This window comes from Rutilus rutilus (assembly GCF_951802725.1).
Source record: "Rutilus rutilus genome assembly, chromosome: 1".
Classification (NCBI taxonomy): domain Eukaryota; kingdom Metazoa; phylum Chordata; class Actinopteri; order Cypriniformes; family Leuciscidae; genus Rutilus; species Rutilus rutilus.
The window spans coordinates 6,391,978-6,416,341 of NC_140209.1; the positions used below are offsets into that span (position 1 = coordinate 6,391,978).

Here is a 24,364-nt window from a genome sequence, read left to right on the forward strand (position 1 = left end):
GTAAAACAATGAAAACTAGGCCTACAGTTTACTTTAACAAGGCGAAATAATGAACAACACTCGTCTGATTCATGGAGGTTGAAAAACAAGTTATTTGTGGCATGCAAGATTTAGCCTATTGTATTAAAATTTAAATGCAAAAGAAAAGGCACGAGAGTCGGCTGTTTTTGTCAATTTTAAGTTTTAATTTAAAAAGTTTGTGATTTTAATAGCCTACATGTTAAATATGTTACCACTTGCTTGAACAACTTAATCTATATAAAAGTAATGCATTGATTAATACGTTGTTTAAATTGTTTAAACTTGAATACGTCTATTAAAGAGTGTATATGTGTAGGCTACAAAGAAAATTGCACCGGTGACAACTTTTTTTAAATAAAAGTTGCTGAAAACTTCTGGATTTGAAATACAAATATTGTGTATGTGTTTGTGGTATCAGTGGATCAGTTACGCACTGCAAAGCATCATATGTGAAAGCACTATATGCTGCTCCTGTACCACATACGCACCACAACACGCAGCGCATACGCACTGCACACGGAGTATGTGTGAAACGGGCGCTCAGCGTATAAGGTAGCAGGCCCTGCTTGCCTCACAGACATGTCTACTTTTAAACAGAACAATTCAACACGAAAGAACTGCTCTCTGCATGTAATCCGTATGAAATGTGCATTTCTCTCTGGCGCATTCACTACTGCGAAGATCGCGAGTCAGCATCGTCAACTTCATCTTTGTAGCCGACACTGACAAAGAAAACACTTGTTTAATAAACAATTAAAATATCTCCTTTCTATATTTGACATATTCATAATTATTACTTTTGCCGGTTCTTTGTAACAGCTTTTAGGTGCTTATTGGCATACGCGTCACCACCGCATCACCGCACCCCCACCCCACAAGAATAGAGGCCTGTTTATTAAGCAGGATTTGATGTCCGACATTTATAAAATGCAATTCAATGTGGAAGTAATCCAAGTATTCAGAATACGTTACTCAGATTGAGTAACGTAACGGAATACGTTACAAATTACATTTTTGGGCATGTATTCTGTATTCTGTAACGGAATACATTTTGAAAGTATCCTTCCCAACACTGTGTGTGTATGTATGTGTATATATATATATATATATATATATATATATATATATATATATAAAATACTTTATTATGTTTGTTTTAATTTAAAAAATAAAAAATTATCTGGCATTTTTTTATTTTTGCTGTATCGAAAACGTACCGAAACGTGACACAAGTGTATCGTATTGAACCGAACCGTGAATTTTGTGAACCGTTAAACCCCTACTTTCTACTATTACATCAGGGCTCACTTTCATGTCCTTTCACTTTATATTTCTCTCTTGGAATTGTTTTGATGCACTAAAAATTTAATTTAATACATTTTTCTTTCATGTCAGACCTGATGGAAGTGAAGGAGGAGAGTGAAGAACTGAGTGAAGTGAAGGAGGAGAGTGAAGAACTGAGTGAAGTGAAGGAGGAGAGTGAAGAACTGAGAGAAGTGAAGGAGGAACATCATGTCCAACCTGGAGAAAAACTTTTGAGTCGTTCAGAGACTAAAAATAAATTTTTAAAGAAAAGAAAAGATAACAAATCTTTCACCTGCACTCAGTGTGGAAACAGTTTCACAAAGAAAGGAAATCTTGAGCAACACATGAGGATCCACACCGGAGAGAAGCCGTTCTCATGTGATCAGTGTGGGAAGAGTTTCAGTCGATCATCATCCCTTGAGCGTCACATGAGGATCCACACCGGAGAGAAGCCGTTCTCATGTAATCAGTGTGGCAAAACATTTATTAGTGCATCAGAGCTGAAGTCACACCTGGCAGTTCATATGAATGAGAAGCCGCATTCATGTTCTGTGTGTGGAAAGAGTTTTTCAGTGCTGCAGTCTTTACACACACATCAGAAAACACACACTGGTGTGAGAGAGTACATTTGCTTTGAGTGTGAGAAGACTTTTATTACAGCGTACGGTTTAAAACTGCACCAGAGAATTCACACTGGAGAAAAACCGTACAAGTGTTCACACTGTGACAAGAGATTCAGTCAGCCATCACATCTGAAAAAACATGAGAGGATCCACACTGGAGAAAAACCGTACAAGTGTTCACACTGTGACAAGAGATTCAGTCAGCCATCACATCTGAAAAAACATGAGAGGATCCACACTGGAGAAAAACCTTACAAGTGTTCACACTGTGACAAGAGATTCAGTCAGTCAGCAAATCTGAGAACGCATGAGAGGATCCACAGCAGAAAGAAGCTGCACACGTGTGATCAGTGTGGGAAGAGTTTCTCTTTTGAATATTACCTGAAGCGACACATGAAGATCCATGCAGTGGAGAAACCACATATGCAGTATTTAGTTTGATCAAACTCTCCAGCTGTGTTCCTGTAACTCTTCTTCTCGTCTCTCTCTGCTGTGATCATGAAATACCGCAGTATGATGATAATCAACACAAGAAGACAAACCAGCCCGAGACTCACGGTTATTAAAACCATCACCACACTCCAGCTGTAAGTGGAGATCAATGTTGCCAGACGTACGATAATTATCACGATCAATAATGAAAAAAAATGTACGATAATTTCAGAATTGTGACACTTCAAATGATGGTGGTTGTAATCATAGGGCTTCTATACTCATTGATCTAGCTGTGGATTCTACGTCTACCGTGAGAAGAACCTGAACGTGGAGATACGCATATCTTTCATCTCATCTCACGTTATGTCTTCTAGGCAAATCATTGTGGAGAATGACTCTCTCATGAGCACAAGTTAATGTTCTTTTTGTATATTGTATACAAAGTTGTGTATCATTAACATGTCATCTCTTTATGTTTTGCAAGAAGAATAAAAAAGTACAAAATAAAGTAAAGAGTTCCTTCCGCGGTGCTTAGGCCAGTTTTTTCCAAGCTGAGGTTGATATTTTAGCAAAAAGGTAATTTTCATGTCATGTCAAAAAGTTGTTGGCCAATAAATAGCTGTATTCTGTACGTTTGACTTGTGTACGATGATTTTCTTCCAAATGCGATCATTTTGAGCTTCTGGTACAATACTTGGATATTTCCAATCTGGCAACACTGGTGGAGATGGAGTGATTTGACTGTGACTAACTTACACAGAAGAGATTTTGTTGCTCAGCACGTGGCAATTACACTGAACTAACACTGGATTTAGATCGCAATGTCGCATCTTTGAGTGATCAACTAGAAAAGTAAGCTTTTAAACAAGGTTAATACGAATCCATTTCAGTGTCAGGAGTTTATTTTTCCTAATTGTCTTTATCCTTGCTGTTTTAAAAAGTGTTTGTGTTTCTAAAATCTGTGTGCTTTAGATGGGTTTTTCATCTCCATGGAAGAGAAGAGCTGATCTGATTGCAGACTAGGGCTGTCACGATTCCTCGATTAAAGTGGAGTATTAGATTTAAAAAAAAATCCCTGTACATGCGTGCAGATTACGTTAAAATGACCTCCCATCCGTTCACAGTAAACGCTGCTCCACACAAACTGTGTCAAAAGGGAGGCCCACTGTCTTAGACTTTGTGTCACGGGCTGGAAAAATGGTGAAGCGAGGATTCAAGTGCAAAAAGGAATATTTATTAAGTAAATAAAAAGCAATACCAAAACTAACAAAACTTCCCCGTGAGGGGGGAAAACAAGACAGGCACTAGACAGGAACTTGAAACACAAGGGAACATACACAACGAACCAACACAGGACTGCAAACACAGGGAGACTAAATAGGGAAGCAAACAAAAGAGGTTAAAGAGAAAAGCAGGTGGGGAAAATTAATCCATAATCAGGTAACAAGATGGGAGGGACTAGACAATAGACAGGAGAGCACATGGCACAAGAAAATACATGGCAAGCCATGTGCTCACAACAAACCAGACTATACACAAACACATGACAAACCGGGAGTGTCAGAGCTCTGTCACCAAACCAGGATACAAACCAGACAGAAGTGACAGAACCCTGACAATACCCCCCCCCCCCCCCCCCCCCCCCTCAAAGGGACACCACCTGGCGTACCTAACGAGGGAGACACCAAAACCAGACAGGAACATGACAATACAAGACCAAAAGACAACAAATGAGACAGGAAGATCAAAACACAGAGATAACAAGGGGAGGGGAGGGGAGGGGAGGGGAGGGGAGGGGAGGGGAGGGGAGGGAGGGGAGCCAGGGAGACTCAGGTGGGTCAGGATTCCTGGCTGCGGGCCAGGGTGGAGCAGGTATCAAGGGCGGAGCAGGCTGTGCAGACGGCCAGAGTGGAGCAGGGGGCCAGGGTTGACCAGACAGTTCGGGTGGCCAGGGCGGAGATGACAGTTCAAAGGACCCATTGCCCCCTCCCAAAATTTTCTTGAGGGCAGCTGTGGAGTTATGCTCAGGAACAGGCCCACACACCGGCTCTCTTGTCTGGAGACACTGGCTCGGGGGCGGCCATCTTGTCCGGAGACACTGGCTCGGCAGACGTGACGTGAACAGTCTCTGGATCGGCAGATGTGACGTGAAGAAACTCAGGCTTGACAGGTAGCATGGGCGGAGCCGGCAGGGCCAGGAACTTGGGCGGCGCCGGCAGGGCCAGGAGCTTTGGCGTGGCTTCCAGGCCCTGTGGGACGGAGGACACCTTCCTCCTCCTCCATTTACGAGAGCGTGGTGCCACTGCCTCTTCAGCCACCACTGGGGCTACAACAGGGAGACTGGACTGCTCTAAGACAACCAGGCCTGGGACCCCCGAAGTTGGGTTCTCCTGGACCACCGGGCTTGGGACCAACGAAGTCAGGTTCTCCTCGACCACCGGGCTTGGGACCACCGAAGTCAGGTTCTCCTGGGCCATCGGGCTTGTGCTCACAACAAACCAGACTATACACCAGGGTTTCTCAAACTCGGTCCTGGAGGTCCACTGTCCTGCACAGTTTAGCTCCAACCCTGATCAAACACACCTGAACAAGCTAATCAATGTCTTCAGGATCACTAGAAACTCACAGCTAGGTGTGTTTGATCAGGGTTGGAGCTAAACTGTGCAGGACAGTGGACCTCCAGGACCGAGTTTGAGAAACCCTGCTATACACAAACACATGACAAACCAGGAGTGTCAGAGCTCTGTCACCAAACCAAGATACAAACCAGACAGAAGTGACAGAACTCTGACACTTTGAAAACCCCTGGTTTAGATTAATTGATAAATCAGTCAATAGATTAATTGATACAAAAGTAGTCGTTAGTACCAGCCCTATAGCACAGGTTTTCTCAACCTTTTGCAACTCATGGCCCACCAATGACTGTTTAAAAACATTTTGAGGATCACCTTTCCCAATATAATGAACACAGAATAACAGAAAATTAAAAAAGTATATAGATAAACTGTCCTTGTATAAAAAAGACTTGGCAGGTTTACTAAGTACTATTCATTCCTGTAGCATTAACAGGGCAGGTTAGACCAATGACTGAATACCATTTCTGAAACTTCCTCTCAGCCAGAACCTTGTACTGTGTGTACGGATGTGGAAGATGTGATCCCTGTTCATGAGTCACATGCTGTTGATGACCATAAGACTGATAAGTCTGATTCTATGTCAGAAAGTCCATTTATCTGTGATGACCACGTTAACACGTCTTGTTCTTTATCTCCGCTTTATAGTGTGACTCGAGATGACCTTATCAAAGCACAGCAGGCGAATGAAACTCTTCAAGAATTGTTCTCTTTAGCTCATGAAGCAGGAGACAAGACTTCATCTCATGTTCTTCAAGATGGACTGCTTCATAGACAACAACCTATCAGCTCTGAGTTTTCACTTGATCCTAGGATCCAAATCATGGTTCCACTTAATTTCTGTCAAGACCTCCTACAGCTTTCACACCAGGGCATGGCTGGTCATATGGGTGTACGAAAGACCTATGAGAGAGTTCTTAGGAAATTGTACTGGCCTAAATGTAAGCAAGATGTGATTAACTATATACGGTCCTGCAATACTTGTCAAATGACCAGAAAGCCAAATCAAAAAGTTCCATTGGCTCCTTTACAGCCTATTGCTGCAGTTACCACTCCTTTTGCACACTTGACTATTGATTGCGTTAGTACTTTACCACGATCTTAGGCTGGACATGCTTATTTACTCACTGTAGTGTGTCAGACTACACGTTACCCTGCAGCTTATCCTCTGAGATCAATTACTTCTAAAGCTATTTTAAAGGCTTTAACAAGTTTCATGTCTATTTATGGCATTCCAAAAACCATTCAGTCTGAGACCAGGGCTCGAATTTTATGTGCCGAAACTTCCCTAAGGTCAGGCGTCAACTTAAAGTTAAACATAATATCTCAAATGCTTATCACCCTCAAAGTCTGGAAGAGGAAAGGTCTGTAAAGATTCCATGAGTTTTGAGGTCTTATTGTGTCGAACTTGACTGTGACTGGGAGGAAGGACTTCCTTGGATGTTGCTAGCTATAGGTTTTAGCCCTAGTGAGTTAGTGCTTGGACACACTGTTAGGGGCCCTATTGCTGTCCTGGCAGATGAGTGGATGACTTTTGACCCTCCTGAGAATGTTTTAGACTAAGTGATCAGTTTCCGTTATCGACTGTACAAAGCTAGAGCTATTGCTCTAAGAAAGTTAGCCAAGTCTCAGGGAAAGATGCAGAAGTTGTTTGATCAAGTCAAGTCCAGACACTTTCAAGCAGGTGATCAAGTGCTGGAGTTGTTAGCTGTTTTGACTAGTACTAGGTTTGCTGGACCTTATACGATTGTGAAGTGTTTTCCGAATAACAACTATTTATTAAACACACCAAATCGTCGAAAGAAAATAAAGGTTTGTCATGTTAATTTATTGAAATCTTATGTGAGTCCTGTACCTTCTCTGTCTGTTGATGTTGTGACAACTACCAAAACTGCAGATCCAAGTGTTTCAGAAACATCTGTAGAGGTGAATGATAATCTAGAGGAGATGAAAGTGAATCCCTCTCCAGAACCTTCTCATTCACGGTTCCATGCTGGTGGAATGATCTCCTCACCCTCATCCGGAGCGCAGAATTCCTGACAACATTCAAAACACAGCTGGAAACTAGCCTCTTCCGTGAGCACTTAACCTCTTAAAAACATGCAAATAAATTCCTTTTCCTTTAATCCTCTCTTGTCTGGCTTATGCTACTCTGAACAATGCCTGAACGTTGTATTTTGAGCACTTCTTGCGTTGTTTTTGCCTCTTCACGATGACTTGCTTAATTTAGTCCTAATTTGTAATTTCGCTTTGAATAAAGGCGTCTGCTAAATGACTAAATGTAAATGAGTTTCAGCGTCGAGTCTTCTGAGGTGGGGAGAGCAGTTCATGGCATTTGTCATATTTACACAACCATCACACACACTTTATACAGTTTGATTAAGCGACAGACTCATTTCTGTATTGTTTTCATCGATCACAGCGATACTTGTGCGTCTTCTCTGGCGTCTTCCTTCTGAAATAAACATTTAGTGCAGCAGCAGCGAGCATGAGGAGAATATGTTGAGTTCATTCAGACCTGAGCGATGTTGTGTTCGTTTGTGTGATTGTTTCGTCAAGTCAAAAGTCAAAGTTTAAGATCTGTGAGGGAATTAATGTGAATCTATCTCAAGTGTCATACTGGAACAGAGACTGCTAATGCTTTACACTGAGCCTAAGATGAGCCACGTGAGACATTAAAGCAATACTAATAAATATGAATAGCGTTTTACCCTTGGAACAATAGTATTTGTGATGCTCTTTATTTGTTAAATTTTTATGATAATTTTCAGTTTCTGTGCATATAAAATGTTATTTTTTTAATATACTTTATAACTACTTTATAGGGTTTTATGTATATCATAAGATCAAATTTAATGTGGACATATTATGCTGCTGTAATTATTTCTCTGTAGTGGTTGATTAAGATGAGTGTCATTAGTGGTTGTTTTTGTGTTGTTGATGTTTTATCCATGTCATATTGTGAGAATTTTTTTTCTTTCAGTAGAGTAGTTTTACAGGCTTTTGTCATGTATCCTGACTCAAATAATGTGTTTCTAACAGCAAACACTCAGAATAAAGTGAGATGATCTGCTGATGGTCCTGAATGGCTTGTTGAATGAGTGTTGATAGTCTGAGGCTCATCAGTATTAACAGATCTGCTGAAAACACTCTTTATTTCATGACAATAGTTCCTGTTTTCACCTCATTTATTATGCTGATGTCTTCAGATCTCCTGTAAATTGACACTTAAAGCTAATTTCATTGGTGTCAGCAGACTGAGGGGATTTGTTGGCTACTATATGTACCTTTATTTCTGTGTTTATGATTTTAACTGTTTTTCTTAACATTTATTTATATTAGAAATAATTGTAATTTTTTATATTATTTTCTTTATTTCTAGATATCTGTATTTTAATGAAGAAGCAGAATAATGTTAGGATTAGCAATAAAAATAATTAAAAACAATTAATGAACTGGCACCAATTACTGTACGATGAATAGATAGACAGACATAAATGCTTAGAAGTGTCATTTATTATGGAAAAATAAAATTATTATTTATTATTGATTTTTTTTTGGCAGATCAGCTCCTCCCAATGGAATACATCATCAGTGAAGCTCCTCCCACACTGGAATACATCATCAGTGAAGCTCCTCCCACTGCGATTTTCCAATAAATGCTGTAAATTCCCATCAGCTACAAGTGAAGACGAGCATCAGAGCATCAGGAAGAGCTGAAATCTGCCAAGACTGAGTTTATTAAAGAGGACAGAGAGAACATGAGTGATCCAGAACCCTGCAGAATGAAACACACTGAAGATCCTGAAGAACAAAGAGGTTGGTGTTTATTCTTCATTCATTCATGATGCTGAAGAACATTCATGTTAGAAACATTCAAGCACTTCATCACATTTAGATAAACAGTTCAACTATGAAACGGTACAGAATGTTCTGGTTTTTCTTCAACAAATGGTTAGTAAAGGGAGGTTTGAGACATTTTTATATTGATTGTCAACATCAGATCAAGCTAAATACTATTTTAACTGTTTTATTTTACATTTATTTTATATCTGGTTCCCAATTTGCAACAACTTTACCAATTTTTTTTTTTTTAGGAATAGTCAGTAAACACCAAGTTACTGATAAAGTTGTATTTGTCAAATATGTTTTTAAAAGGAGGAAAATCGGTAACACTTTACGGTAAGGGTACATGAATTATCATGAATTCATGTATAAATTCATGCATTCATTCATGCATTAATATCTCATGAATCATCAGGAACTAACACGAGTTCAACGTTTTTCATCCATGACTTGACATGGATGAACAACACCTTAATTAAAACATTAACTAAGAGGAGAACATCATCATGAATTATGATTTATTACGCATGATCATGATGTTTTCTTTGTTCACAGTTATGCCACCATTAATATCACATTGTTCATCAGTGTTTCAAAGGATCTAGTCAACACTTTAGTTGAGGGGCCACACACATGATGAAGTCATTGATAGATAATGCTTAGTTAATGATGACTACTGTATTGGACAGACCCCAAAATAGACCACAGAATCACAGCTCATAGCACACAAATTCTGTTGACATTCAAATACAGTAGTCATCATTAACTAAGCATTATCTATCAATGACTTCATCATGTGTGTGGCCCCTCAACTAAAGTGTTGACTAGGTCCTTTGAAACACTGATGAACAATGTGATGGTGGCATAACTGTGAACAAAGAAAACATCATGATCATGCGTAATAAATCATAATTCATGATGATGTACTCCTCTTAGTTAATGTTTTAATTAAGGTGTTGTTCATCCATGAAGTCATGAATGAAAAATGTTGAACTCGTGTTAGCTCCTGATGATTCATGAGATATTAATGCATGAATGAATGCATATTTCATGCATGAATTTATACATGAATAATTCATGTAAATAATTCATACATGAATTCATGATAATTCATGTACCCTTACCGTGAAGTGTTACCGGAAAATCATGTCAGGAGTAACAGGGTTGTTTCACTATGGCCACTCTACACTTTGAGCTTTTGAGCCTAACATGTGAAATGACGTCACATTCTGCGGCAGCTTTTTTTACAAACATAAATTTAACATATAACAAATAATAATAATTAAAAAATTTTAAATAAACAACCCACTCCACTTGAATGCTAAACGCTTGTGTTATTTCTCACAGGGTAATTCACTTGAGCTTGTGTTTCTGGTGTCCCACTTTCACATGCGCATGAATGGAAGTCAGTGCAAGGAAAAGTCTAGTGTGAACGTCCATTAATAATTAAAACGGTTTTAGTCAAATAAATATCAATCTCAAAGTTGGTGTCAAAAATGGCAATATTGTATATTTTAATGTTAATATCATGTTAGATAATTGTGTCATTGATCAAATATATTTAATAGTGCTTGCTAAAGAAACAAGGAATTCGTGCCTATAATGTTTTAAATAATAATTGGAAGATAAATTTTCCTCATTCATGGAAAGTTTCAAGGACATATAATCAATTTATAAAAAGGCATCAAATTATCATAATATTTTATAACAGTTGTCTTTCTACTATTACATCAGGGCTCACTTTCATGTCCTTTCACTTTATATTTCTCTCTTTTAATTATTTTGATGTACTGAAAATTAAATGTAATATTTTTTTCTTTGATTTCAGACCTGATGGAAGTGAAGGAGGAGAGTGAAGAACTGAGAGAAGTGAAGGAGGAGAGAGAAGAACTGAGTGAAGTGAAGGAGGAGAGTGAAGAACTGAGTGAAGTAAAGGAGGAGAGTGAAGAACTGAGTGAAGTGAAGGAGGAGAGTGAAGAACTGAGTGAAGTGAAGGAGGAGAGTGAAGAACTGAGTGAAGTGAAGGAGGAGAGTGAAGAACTGAGTGAAGTGGAGGAGGAGAGTGAAGAACTGAGTGAAGTGAAGGAGGAGAGAGAAGAACTAAGTGAAGTGAAGGAGGAGAGTGAAGGAGGAGAGTGAAGAACTGAGTGAAGTGAAGGAGGAGAGTGAGGAACTGAGTGAAGTGGAGGAGGAGAGTGAAGAACTGAGTGAAGTGGAGGAGGAACATCATGTCAAACCTGGAGGAAAACCTTTGAGTTTCTCAAAGACTAAACAGACATTTTTAAAGAAAAGACGAGCCAAGAAATCTTTCACCTGCACTCAGTGTGGAAAGAGTCTCACAACCAAGGCAAGTCTTGAGCAACACATGAGGATCCACACTGGAGTAAAGCCGTTCTCATGTGATCAGTGCGGCAAAACATTTTTCAGGGCATCACAACTGAAGAGACACCTGACAGTTCATATGAAGGAGAAGCCGCATTCATGTTCTGTGTGTGGAAAGAGTTTTTCATGGCTGCCAACTTTACATAGACATGAGAAAATTCACACTGGTGTGAGAGAGTACATGTGCTTTGAGTGTGAGAAGACTTTTGCTACAGGGATAGATTTAAAACGGCACCAGAGAATTCACACTGGAGAAAAACATCACAAGTGTTCACACTGTGACAAGAGATTCAGTGACTCATCAAATATGAAAAGACATGAGAGGATCCACACTGGAGAGAAGCCGCACACGTGTGATCAGTGTGGGAAGAGTTTCTCTATGAAAAGTCACCTGAAGCGACACATGAAGATCCATGCAGTGGAGAAACCACATATGCGGTATTTAGTTTGATCAAACTCTTCAGCTGTGTTCCTGTAACTCTTCATCTCGTCTCTCTCTGCTGTGATCATGAAATACCGCAGTATGATGATAATCAACAGAAGAAGACAAACCAGCCCGAGACTCAAGGTTGTTAAAACCATCACCACACACCAGCTATAAGTGGAGATCAGTGTTGCCAGACGTACGATAATTATCATATTTGTACGATAATTTTTGACCTCTGATTTAAGATCAATATTGAAAAAAATCCCATAATGTACGATAATTACAGAATTGTGTGACACTTCAAATGATGGTGGTTGTAATCATAGGGCTTCTATACTCATTGATCTAGCTGTGGATTCTACGTCTACCGTGAGAAGAACCTGAACGTGGAGATACGCATGTCTTTCATCTCATCTCACGTTATGTCTTCTCGGCCAATCATCATGGAGAATGACTCTCTCATGAGCACAAGTTAATGTTCTTTTTGTATATTCTATACAATGTTCTGTATCATTAACATGTCATCTCTGTATGTTTTGCAAGAAGAAGAAAAAAGGGTAACACTTTATAATAATGTTCAGTTGTAAGTCATTTATAAGTGGTTAGTTAATGATGAACTAATCATTTACAAAACATTCATAAATGAGTTGCAAGTGACATACTAACATTTTATGTATGTTTTGTAAATTGTGTTACAAGTCATTTACAATTGATTAGTTAATGATTAACTAATCATTTAAAAACATGACTAATTATTCATAAATTATTAAAGGGGGGAGGGGGGTGAAATGCTCATCTCCTGTTAATCTTGAGTACCTATAGAGTAGTATTGCATCCTTCATATCTCCAAAAAGTATTTAGTTTTATTATATTTATAAAAGAAAGATAGGCAGTTCCGAAAATTTCCGGAAAAACACGAACGGCTGGAGGCAGGCCGTGTGGGCGAAGCTAAAGCTGTGCTAACGCGCCGAGCTAACAACACAGAGACATTTGAAGCTTTTTGAAGTTTTACTCACTGCCCGGTTCCAACCACGACCGCAAACCTTTATCATTCATTGTGACTGCTCGATCCTTAAGCATTAGACGATCTGCAAATCCGTCGATCTGGGCTTTGTTTATAAAACAATCATCGTCGAAATGCAGGGAACAAACAGTCTTGCACAACTCCGTTGATGGTCTGAAAAAACAAACTCCATCCACTGGTTTCTTAACGCTGGGTTTTTGGGGAATCTGTGCAGGGTTGTCTTGCCCTGGCAACCAAAAACACACTTCTTTGGTGACATTGACTTCCAAAAGCCGACCACAGCGCTTTGATGAGGTACTGCTTTCGCTCTCTTGCTCTGGTCTACGAGTGAGTGCGCGCGCGCCCACGCCTTCAGACGTACAATTTAATTTTTGAAACTTTGTCCATGTTTAGCATGGGAATCCAACTCTTTAACAGAGTAAAAACTCAGTGTGCATGAAATAGCATTTCACCCCCCCTTTAATTAGTGATATGTTCATTACATGTTTTGTAGATTCAGTTATAAGTCATTTACAATTGATTAGTTAATGATTAACTAATCATTTACTAAACATGACTATGCGTTCATAAATGTTTAATAAATTATGTTACATTTTTTTTGCATGTTTTGCTGACATAAGGTGCACAGTGGTTAAAGACTCCATGTGTTTCAGAGAAGAAAGCTGTCTATACCCTCACCAGTCAGCACACTACAGTACACACTACAGTGTTCAACACCTGTTATAGATGTGTAAACGCATGAATAAATCATTTACAAGTGATGAATAGTTTACACTTTAGATTAGGGGATGCAGAAAGTGTTGTAAATGATTTACAACACTTTCTGCATCCCCTAATCTAAAGTGTAAACTATTCATCACTTGTAAATGTGTTACATATACCTACAAATGATCTGTATATGTATTCAAGGCAATTACAACACTTTTTGCACCCTCTAATTGCTACATATATATATACAAAAAACATTTATGAAATGCATATTCACGTTTTGTATATTACTAGTTAATCATTAACTAATCAATTGTAAATTACTTATAACTGAATCTACAAAACATACATCCAGTAATTAACATATCACTTATTAATCATTTATGAACGCATAGTCATGTTTCGTAAATAATTAGTTAATCATTAACTAATCACATGTAAATGACTTGTAACGGAATTTACAAAACATACATTAAATGTTAGTATATCACTTGCTACTCATTTATGAATGTTCTGTAAATGACTAGTTCATCATTAACTAACCACTTATAAATTACTTACAACTGAACGTTATTATAAAGTGTTACCGGAAAAAGTAAAAAAAAAGCAAAGAGTTCTTTTTTTCGCTTTGGCCAGTTTTTTTCCAAGCTGAGGTTGATATTTTAGCAAAAAAGTCATTTTCATGTCGTGTCAAAAAGTTGTTGGTCAATAAATAGCTGTATTCTGTACGCTTGACTTGTGTATGATAATTTTCTTCCAAATACGATCATTTTGAGCTTCTGGTGCAATGCTTGGACATTTCCAAACTGGCAACACTGGTGGAGATGGAGTGATTTGACTGTGACTAACTTACACAGAAGAGATTTTGTTGCTCAGCACGTGGCAATTACACTGAACTAACACTGGATTTAGATCGCAATGTCGCATCTTTAAGTGATCAATTAGAAAAGTAAGCTTTTAATATGGTTAAAGGGTTACTTCAGGATTTAGCATTAAGCTTTGTATTAGTAGAAAACCTGTAGTATTTTCAAATTACCATGCTTTCCCCCCTCATATCCCCCTGAGAGGAGAGATTTATGTATTTTTTGTCTGGAAAAAATCCTCCGATGACGCAAAAATCGTCATTTTGCGTCATCGGAGGATTTTCTGGCCAGAGGCTAAAGACTACAGCCAGTAGAAGGCGTTGTTCTGCATGTTTTCAGCCTGCCCATACAGGGTGGGATCTCACTCAGAATGTACACAGTGTCAGCCGTCTTTCTTTGGAAGCTAAGCTAGCAGGCTCTTGTTCTGTGGAGAAAGCTGAATAGTAGGAGAAAGCTGAGTAAGTAACCATCCTCCTTTTCCCGGACTTGTCCTGCGGGCGAGATCGTTCAAAATGTCCGGGATTCAGCTTTTGCTTTCTGTGGTCGCCATTCATTGGTTACATGCACACCTTTCAATCCAACTGAATTCATTCCGATTGGTGAATTTGAATGTAGTGTTTACATAAACGCTAAACAAGTGATCGGTTGATGTGCGTTTTACCATTGCTAAGAAAAATTCCCGCTCCTCCGTGAGAGATGCGATACCCGGCGCGTCTCGGTAATCACGCCACCGGCCTCGCGCTGTTCTCCCGCGGCCGTCAGCCTCGTCCTGCTCGCCACAGTAAACACAATGAATGAATGGCGACTGTAGAACGCAAAAGCCGAATCCCGGACATTTTGGACGATCTCTAAATCCCTCGCAAACTCATCACGTAGGCTAGTTTTGTTGTTTTCAACGGCGCACTCTTACCGGTAGGCGTGGCCTCCTAAGGCAGCGAAGCAAGTGCATTCTGGGAGTTGTTGTCTTTCATCCACATAAGCCAAAAATACATTGTCTGGCTTTTCTCAGTCTAGAAAGCTCCAAATTCAAAAATTTCTTCACATTTCTTCTACTTAAATGACCTATTTTAAATACACATTCATCTTCCCAGAGGTGAAGTATCCCTTTAATTAAGTCAAGTCAAGTCAACTTTATTTATATAGCGCTTTTCACAATACAGATTGTATCAAAGCAGCTTCACAGTATTAAATAAAATAGTACATCAGTGTTAGTTTCTAGTGTAAAACGTCCATGTTTGGTAATGCTGATCAATAGTATTGTTGATTGATTAATTAAATTAAGTATCCCCAACTGAGCAAGCCAAAGGCAACAGTGGCAAGGAACTGAAAAACTCCATCAGGTGACCTAATGGAGAAAAAAAAAAAACCTTGGGAGAACCCAGGCTCAGTCGGGGGCCAGTTCTCCTCTGGCGTTTATGAAGTAGAGACCGGATTTAACTGTAAGATTAAAAATATTATATAAATGCCAGGCTGAAGAGATGCGTATTTAATTTAGTTTTAAACTGGGAGAGCGAGTCTGAGCAACGAACAGTATCAGGAAGGCTATTCCAGAGTTTTGGAGCTAAATGTGAAAATGATCTCCCTCCTTTGGTTGATATGGATATCCTAGGTATGACCAAAAGCCTTGAATTTAGTGATCTTAAAGAGCGCGATGCATTATAGGGGGCGATAGAAGATCTGTTAAATAGACTGGAGCTAAGCCGTTTAGGGCTTTATAAGTCAGTAGCAATACCTTGTAATTAATACGGGACTTTATAGGTAACCAATGCAGTGATGATAAAATTGGTGTTATATGGTCAAATTTTCTTGATCTAGTAAGAACTCTAGCGGCGGCATTTTGGACTAACTGTAGCTTGTTTATAGAGGATGCAGGACAACCAGCTAATAAAGCATTACAGTAATCTAGTCTCGAGGTCATGAATGCATGAACCTAACTTTTCTGCATCAGAAACTGATAGCCTGTTACGTAGCTTAGCAATGTTTCTAAGGTGGAAAAAGGCTGTTCTTGTAACATATGAAATATGATTTTCAAAAGACAGGTTGCAGTCTAGTATAACACCCAGGTCTTTTACTGTAGAGGATAAAGTAACAGGACATCCTACTATGTTAAAGTTGTAGTGTGAGAGGTTTTGTGGGCGGTTTTTTGAACCGATAAGTAGTACCTCTGTCTTGTCTGGATTTAATAAAAGAAAATTGCGCGTCATCCAATCATTTATATCTTTTACACACTCTGTCAATTTGGATAATTGAGCGTTTTCATCTGGCCGTGATGAAATATAGATTTGAGTGTCATCAGCATAACAATGGAAACTAATTCCATGTTTCCTTATAATATTTCACCTGCACTCAGTGTGGAAAGAGTCTTGAGCTTCACATGAGAATTCACACCAGAGAGAAGCTATTCTCATGTGATCAATGTGGGAAAAGTTTCACACACAAACCTAATCTTGATAAGCATAGGAGAATTCACACCGGAGAGAAGCCGTTCTCATGTGATCAATGCAGCAAAACATTTATATGGGCATCAGACCTGAAGAGACACCTGACAGTTCATATGAAGGAGAAGCCACATTCATGTTCTGTGTGTGGAAAGGGTTTTTCCACTGCTGCTAACTTTACATACACATGAGAAACTACATACTGGTGTGAGAGAGTACATGTGCTTTGAGTGTGGGAAGACTTTTACTACAGCGGACAGTTTAAAACAGCACCGGAGAATTCACACTGGAGAAAAACCTTACAAGTGTTCATACTGTGACAAGAGATTTAGTCAGTCATCATCTCTGAAAACACATGAGAGGATCCACACAGCTAACGGAACGTTCCCATAAATTTCACTAACGTTATGTTAAAGGTTATATAAATGTTAGTAAAAAAAACCTTTCCTGAAATAATGTTTCTGGAACTTTCTTATGTTTATAGGGTTAAAATACATTTTCGTAAAGTTGAGAGAAAAACGTTCTTAGTTTTGGAACGTCCTTGTGATGTTATTTGTTCTTCTACCAGCTTTCAAACGCTCTCAATGAGCAGTTTACACAACAGAGGGGCTGTTTACACTTGGCCACTTCATGCGTTTTCTCAGATCGGATAGATATCTGATTTATCAAAACGATTCCATTTACACCTGGTCACATAAATGTGTTTTTGCGAAACGGATTTAAATCCGATCTTCAATTCCCGCGCTATATGCAGATTTAATGAAGTGCACGTCACGAAAGCAACAGATATGAGCTGCATTTTATTGTTCATCAGCTAAAATTTCAAAATCAAACACCGCAATAAGAGAGAGCGGCAACAGCCCTGGTAAGATCACTTCGTTTCTTTACTTTTAATGAAGATGATTGTGTGTTAAGCGTCTGCGACTTACTTTCGCTTTGATTTGCGATAGTTTGCACGTTGGCTTAATGTAGATGCTCAGCTGCTCATCTGCGGTGACGCGCGTGTTCCAGTAGCGTCGTCATACCTGGCTATAACATGACATAGCCTATAACACGCTCTCACACGTTTATATTTTAGCATTTTTGGGAGGAGTACAATTTACATATGTGGTTTCAACAACCAGATGCATTTACACTTGTCCAGTTTCGTCTGGAATGCGGCCCAGACCACCTCCTGAAGTGGTTTGAGCGATCGGATTCAAATCCGTCTCGAATGCGTTTCGGAGGGCATTTACACCTGGTCTTTTCACGATCGGATAGCTATCCGATCTGAGAAAACGCATGAAGTGGCCAGGTGTAAACAGCCCCAGAGAGAATAAACGGACACTTTGCAAAGTCTGTGATTGTAGCTGTTACGTTCCACGTGGGTTTTGTTTTATTTAGTCTAGAGACTTGCGACACGCTAGTGTGCTTTGCACGTGTGAATGATTGGTGTTCATTATCTTCTCTCTGTGTTTTTAGTCTTCACTCTGCTGTGATTGGCCTAGCAGTACGTCACTCATCATTTCATCATTAAGGGTGACGTCTGGGAACCAATCAGAGTTTGCCAGATGACTTCAAAAGAACGACCTATTCATTCATGCTCTCTCTCTCGATCGTGAACTGAGCTCGTTGTAGCGGAATGAGTTTTCTTTGGTGGATTGAGTTCTTTGTAGCGGAATGAGTTTTGAGCTCTTTGTAGCGGAATGAGTTTTCTTTGGTGGATTGAGCTCTTTGTAGCGGAATGAGTTTTGAGCTCTTTGTAGCGGAATGAGTTTTGAGCTCTTTGTAGCGGAATGAGTTTTCTTTGGTGGATTGAGCTCTTTGTAGCGGAATGAGTTTTGAGCTCTTTGTAGCGGAATGAGTTTTGAGCTCTTTGTAGCGCAATGAGTTTCCTATAGCGAATCGAGTTTTTGTATCCTGCCCGCGTCTGAGGTGTGTGCTATGTGCTTTGATATTTGTGATGTGTTGTCTTTTCTTTTTTCGTTTGCTATGAGACCCTGATTAACAGCTGAGACAGCGGGAAGAGAACGCAGGCCAGTATATCGCGATATACACTGTACACGTAGCAAATGATTGTCTAGACACACTAGGTAAGGAGTGAGCGCCACTTAATGTATGTTCTGTTTTGTTAGATAGTTAGTTACGGTGCCAGATGCACTAAAGATTTCGGTTTATTTTCTACATTTTGCTTTGGTTAGATTAGGTTTAGATTAAGGGTTGTTTTGTTCTATTTTGTTCTTTCCTTTGGCGCCGCTTTCGTTCTTTTCCCATTTTTTTTTTGTTTGTTTACATTTTCACCTTGTACATAGTACCCATTATTACTATTGTTATTTTACTGGATCTAGTGGCTTCGGCTTTTTGTGTGAATAAACGTCCAGTATTTTTCTCTTTCAAAGTTGTCTGTCATGTTCTTCCACCTCATTCCATATCCAGCAGTACGTTGATATGTAAATGTTACGGTACATTTCCTAGACTTTAAAAGTTCGTAACATTAAATGGGGGCTCATCCGGGAGAATATTCATATTTTTCCCGAGATATTAATTACTGCTGGTGTGAGTGGTGGAATGATCATGTTCAGTGTTTTCTTTGTAGAGAGTTAGTGTTCGCGAGGCAGTGATTAGTGGATGGGCTGGTTGATTATATGGTTAGTGATTCTGACAGGAGTAAGTATGGCTGACTTTGATTTAGACACCTTTGTGAGTGCACCTACGGTTGAGCAGTTAGGTAAATGTAGGAAAGATGATTTGTTGCGTATCGCTGCTCATTTCCAGATTACTGTTTCGAGGCACCGGCTTAAAAAAGAGATTAGGTCTACTGTGTCCCAAAGGTTGGTGGAACTAGGTGTTTTAGTGTTACCTGCAGGTGTTGGTGAAGTTCTCTCTGGTGCTGACAGTCGCGGTGGTGAGGAGGAGCAGAGCGAGACGGCGGAGATGGAGGGTTCTGAAGTCAAAGCCGTTTTGCCGCCCTTCGATCCTTTTTCGCCAGGCTCAGATGAGTCTACAGGAGGTGATGCGCGACTGAAAGTTCGCATAGCGCGACTCCAGATGGAGTCACGCGAACGGGCAGAAGTCCGTCGGGCTGATATGGAGTTTCAACTTGAAGTCCGCAGACTCGAAATCGAGGCGGAGACGCAGATTAAGCTGTGTGAACTTGAATTGAGTGCAGCCAAGGTGACACCTGTTGTTCCAGTTACGCAACCCGTACAGCCCGCTGGTGCTGGCTTGGGGGGAACAACCTTTGAGGTCAGTAAACATATTTCTCTGGTGCCGCAGTTTCGAGAGACAGAAGTCGATTCATATTTTAGTGTGTTTGAGCGGATTGCATCTACACTACATTGGCCTAAAGAGGTTTGGCCGTTGCTGTTACAGTGCAAGTTAACCGGTAAAGCTCAGGATGTTTGTGCTACGTTGTCCTTAGCGGATAGTGTGAATTATGAGGTTGTAAAAGCTGCGATTTTGCGTGCATATGAACTTGTACCAGAAGCCTATAGACAGCGTTTTAGAAGTCACAAAAAACACTTTAGCCAGACCTTTGTTGAATTTGCAAGGGAGAAAGGAATTTTGTTTGATAAGTGGTGCACATCTAGCAAAGTAACTGATTTTAAAGACATGCGAGAACTTATTCTTTTAGAAGAATTTAAGAATTGTATTCCTGAGCGTGTTGTCGTTTACTTGAATGAACAAAAAGTCATGTCTTTATCTCAAGCCTCTGTCTTGGCAGATGAGTTTTCCTTGACGCATAAAAATGTGTTTACTTCGGTACGTTCTGAGAAGACTGCTGTCCAAGTGAGTTCGAGTAGTCCGTCTCGACCGAAACCAGTTCATTTTAAATCCAAGGAGGATCGAGAGTGTTTTTATTGTCACAAACCTGGCCATTTAATCGCTGATTGTATTGTGCTGAAACGAAAACAGTCGAGTTCTGCACCTAAGAGTGCTGGTTTTGTGAAACGGAGAGATACTAAAACGATCGAATGTAATGACAAGCCTGATTCCAGTTATGCACCTTTTCTGATGGAAGGGTTAATTTCCGTTACGGGAAATCCTGAGGAACGAATTCGAGTTCAGATGCTCCGTGATACAGGGGCTATGCAGTCCTTTATTAGTGCAGATGTACTGCCGTTCTCTGAACAAACCTTCTGTGGCAGTAATTAGGGATGTCCCGATCCGATCACGTGATCGGAAATCGGGCCCGATCACGTGTTTTCAGACTCGATCGGAATCGGACGTTACCTCCCGATCAGGACTCGGATATATGTGTATATATATTCTCATTATTTTTTAACACATCTATAGTGGCACAGAGTTACGCCGGTTTCACACTGCACGCGCGTAAGCAGCGCAGGAGCAGTGCGTATGGTGAGCAGGAGCAGGACACGCGCGTTTTGCTTTCACACTGGCAGTGTTTGTCACGCGCGGCTGAACCGCGGGTTGTGTACAGACAGAGCTACTCTATAATGGATAAATTGGCATTGCTTTTTTTCGTTTTCAAATACATTTAAGAGAAAAGACTTGTCAAGAAGCTTATTTTATTAATAATTTCATTTATATAACTTTTGGTTCATCTTTGTTTTTATTGTTATGGCAACAAGTTTGTTTTTGGACATTTTTTTTTTTTTTACATTGCTGTTGGTCATTTGATTGACTGTTTAAAACACAATAGATATCATCAATGCACTTTTTGGATAAAACTGTGGTGTATTTTGGCCATGATCAATGTATTGTCACTTTAATTCAGCAAAAGCGGCGCAGCAAAATTAGACTCGGCGCCGAAACGATCGCGGCACTGCTGCTCTGCTACGCACTGCCGCGCCACCTCTGTGCGGTGTGAATGCGCTAAAGACTAGTTTAATCTGTTAACATGGGCGGCGAAAAAAATACGCGCTGCACGCTCTGCTAACAGTGCAGTGTGAAACCGACGTAAGAGTTAGGAGTGCAGTTCCTAAAAGCACATTACTGGCTTTGCAAACACTGTGGCACTTTTATTTTTTATTTGTTTACATGCCTACCGGGTATTTTAAGTTGAGGTGCTATTTGTTTATATCTTAGACTTTTTTATATTTACTGTTGCACTTAAGTCCAAAAGTGAAGAATTTATTTATTACTTGATTGTTCAAGCTACCTCACAGAATTGCTCTGTTTGTTAACAGAGTTGTTGAATGTTAAAATAAGGTGAATTAAATAAAAAATAAGGAACATCCTGGATCTGTTTTTCGCTCTTCTTTATTCTTTTTTTATGTATTATAGAAGTATCGGATCGGGACTCGGTATCGGCAGATACTCAAAATCAAATGACTCGGACTCGGACTCAAGGGCAAAAAAACCTGATCGGGACATCCCTAGCAGTAATGTCCTAGTGCAGGGCATAGAGATGGGTCTCGTTCAGGTTCCGTTACATCGAATTCACTTGGAATCAGAACTGTGCACGGGCTTTGTGAACGTAGCTGTTCGTGAACGCTTACCTGTGAGTGGGGTCCAATTTATCTTAGGCAACGATTTAGCCGGTGGGAGAATTATGCCTTTGTTGGAAGTCCTTGACAATCCAGTTGCACCCATACAGCCTGATGAATTATCACAGTCATATCCTGAAACCTTTTCAACTTGTGTAGTTACGCGGGCTCAAGCTCGTAAAGTAGATGCTGATGATTTAGCTGCATCTTTTATTGCACCTGTTTTTATTGATGATGTTTTGCCTGAGGAGAGTAAAGCTGCTGAAGATGTGCTTGCTCAAGATATTTCTTGTGAAAAAATGCATGTGACGCGTGAGAGAATTATTGTTGCTCAAAAGCAGGATAAAAGTCTTCAGAAGTGTTTTGCTGCTGTTGTTTCCCCAGAGGAAGCTCGAGAGAGAAAAGCGGCATATTTTGTTGAGAACGGGTTACTGATGCGCAAGTGGTGTTCGGAGATAGCAGATGATGCTGAGTGGAGTACTGTGTACCAGATTGTGATTCCTTCATGTTACCGACAACAAATTTTGTCGTTAGCTCACGATCATGATCTGGCAGGACATTTAGGGATTAAGAAAACTTATCATCGAGTTTTAACGCACTTCTTTTGGCCCAGAATGAAAGCTGATGTCACACAATTTTGTCGCACCTGTCACGTTTGTCAGATTACTGGCAAGCCGAACCAAGTAATCCCGTGTGCTCCTCTCATTCCTATCCCGGTGGTTGGAGAACCATTCGAGCACGTCATTGTTGATTGTGTCGGTCCATTACCTAAATCTAAGACTGGGAATCTATTTTTATTGACGGTGATGTGTACCGCGACCAGGTTTCCTGAGGCGATTCCCTTGAGAAAGATTACGGCACCTGTCGTAACTAGAGCACTTGTTAAATTTTTTTCTACGTTTGGTTTACCAAAAATTGTGCAGACAGATCAAGGCACTAACTTTTTATCAAAAATTTTTACTCAAGTGTTGTCCAGTTTAAATGTGTCACATAGGATCGCCAGTGCCTATCACGCTGAAAGCCAGGGGGCACTCGAACGTTTCCATCAAACGTTAAAGTCAATGCTTCGAAAATACTGTATGCAAACAGGTAAAGAGTGGGATGAAGGTGTACCATTACTTTTATTTGCGATTAGAGAAGCAGTTCAGGAAAGTCTCGGATTCAGTCCTGCTGAATTAGTATTCGGTCACACTGTTAGAGGTCCTTTGAAAATGCTCAAAGAGATGCTGTCTGTTGAGTCTAGCCCGAAAATGAATGTGCTGGATTATGTGAGTAAATTCCGTGAGCGTTTGCATCAAGCTTGTTCTGTGGCCAGAGAGTCACTTGAAGTGGCACAGGGAAAAATGAAACATTACTACGATCGTAAATCTGTACAGCGTACCTTTAAAGGAGAACTCCGGTCAATTTTAACATTGAGCTCATTTTATTGTACATTTGGAGTGCTGTCAATACAGAGAACAACGACAAAAATCGGTGTTGCCTACACCGAGTTATTCTATTTTTAAAATTTGCACCCTGTTGACTTCAATGGGGCAAGTACTAAACCTGCTTTTAGCCTCTTAACATCCTTGATGTGTCATTACAAGTGCACAGAAAATGTGAGTGATTCCTTCTGAGTGAACACGAGTGAGTCTGACTGCAGTAGATGTGAAAGAAATGTATAAAAATGATGTTATTTAAGCCAGCGCAAATACCTTTGTTTACATCCTGTTTTTCGGTTGAAGTCCAAAGTAGTCGATTGCAGAGTTCACACGCATAGGTTTAATACCTATGATCACGCGCGTGAACTCGGCAATCGACTACTTTGGACTTCAACCGAAAAACAGGATGTAAACAGGTATTTGCGCTGGCTTAAATAACATCATTTTTATACATATCTTTCACATCTACTGCAGTCAGATCCACTCGTGTTCACTCAGAAGGAATCACTCACATTTTCTGTGCACTTGTAATGACACATCAAGGATGTTAAGAGGCTAAAAGCAGGTTTAGTACTTGCCCCATTGAAGTCAACAGGTTGCAAATTTTAAAAATAGAATAACTCGGTGTAGGCAACACCGATTTTTGTCGTTGTTCTCTGTATTGACAGCACTCCAAATGTACAAAAAAATGAGCTCAATGTTAAAATTGACCGGAGTTCTCCTTTAATGAGGTCGATTCGGTGTTGGTTCGGCTACCTATGATAGGGTCTGCTTTATCAGCACGATTTTCTGGACCATACGAGGTCGTT

General features: G+C 39.9%; 2 protein-coding genes across 2 annotated transcripts in view; one reads left to right on the forward strand and one right to left on the reverse strand.

Annotated features, from left to right (window-relative positions):
• LOC311302813 (uncharacterized protein) overlaps positions 1-3,014 on the forward strand; it is a 273,934-nt gene extending 270,920 nt beyond the window's left edge. Inside the window, exon 4 of the mRNA XM_084428879.1 lies at positions 1,417-3,014. Within this exon, the coding sequence (XP_084285005.1) occupies positions 1,417-2,390 (974 nt within the window). The 3' untranslated portion in view covers positions 2,391-3,014. The remainder of the gene's footprint in view (positions 1-1,416) is intronic.
• The window catches only part of LOC311302609 (uncharacterized protein), a 495,915-nt gene that overhangs the window by 351,279 nt on the left and 120,272 nt on the right, over positions 1-24,364 (reverse strand). The gene's annotated exons all lie outside the window — the stretch shown is intronic.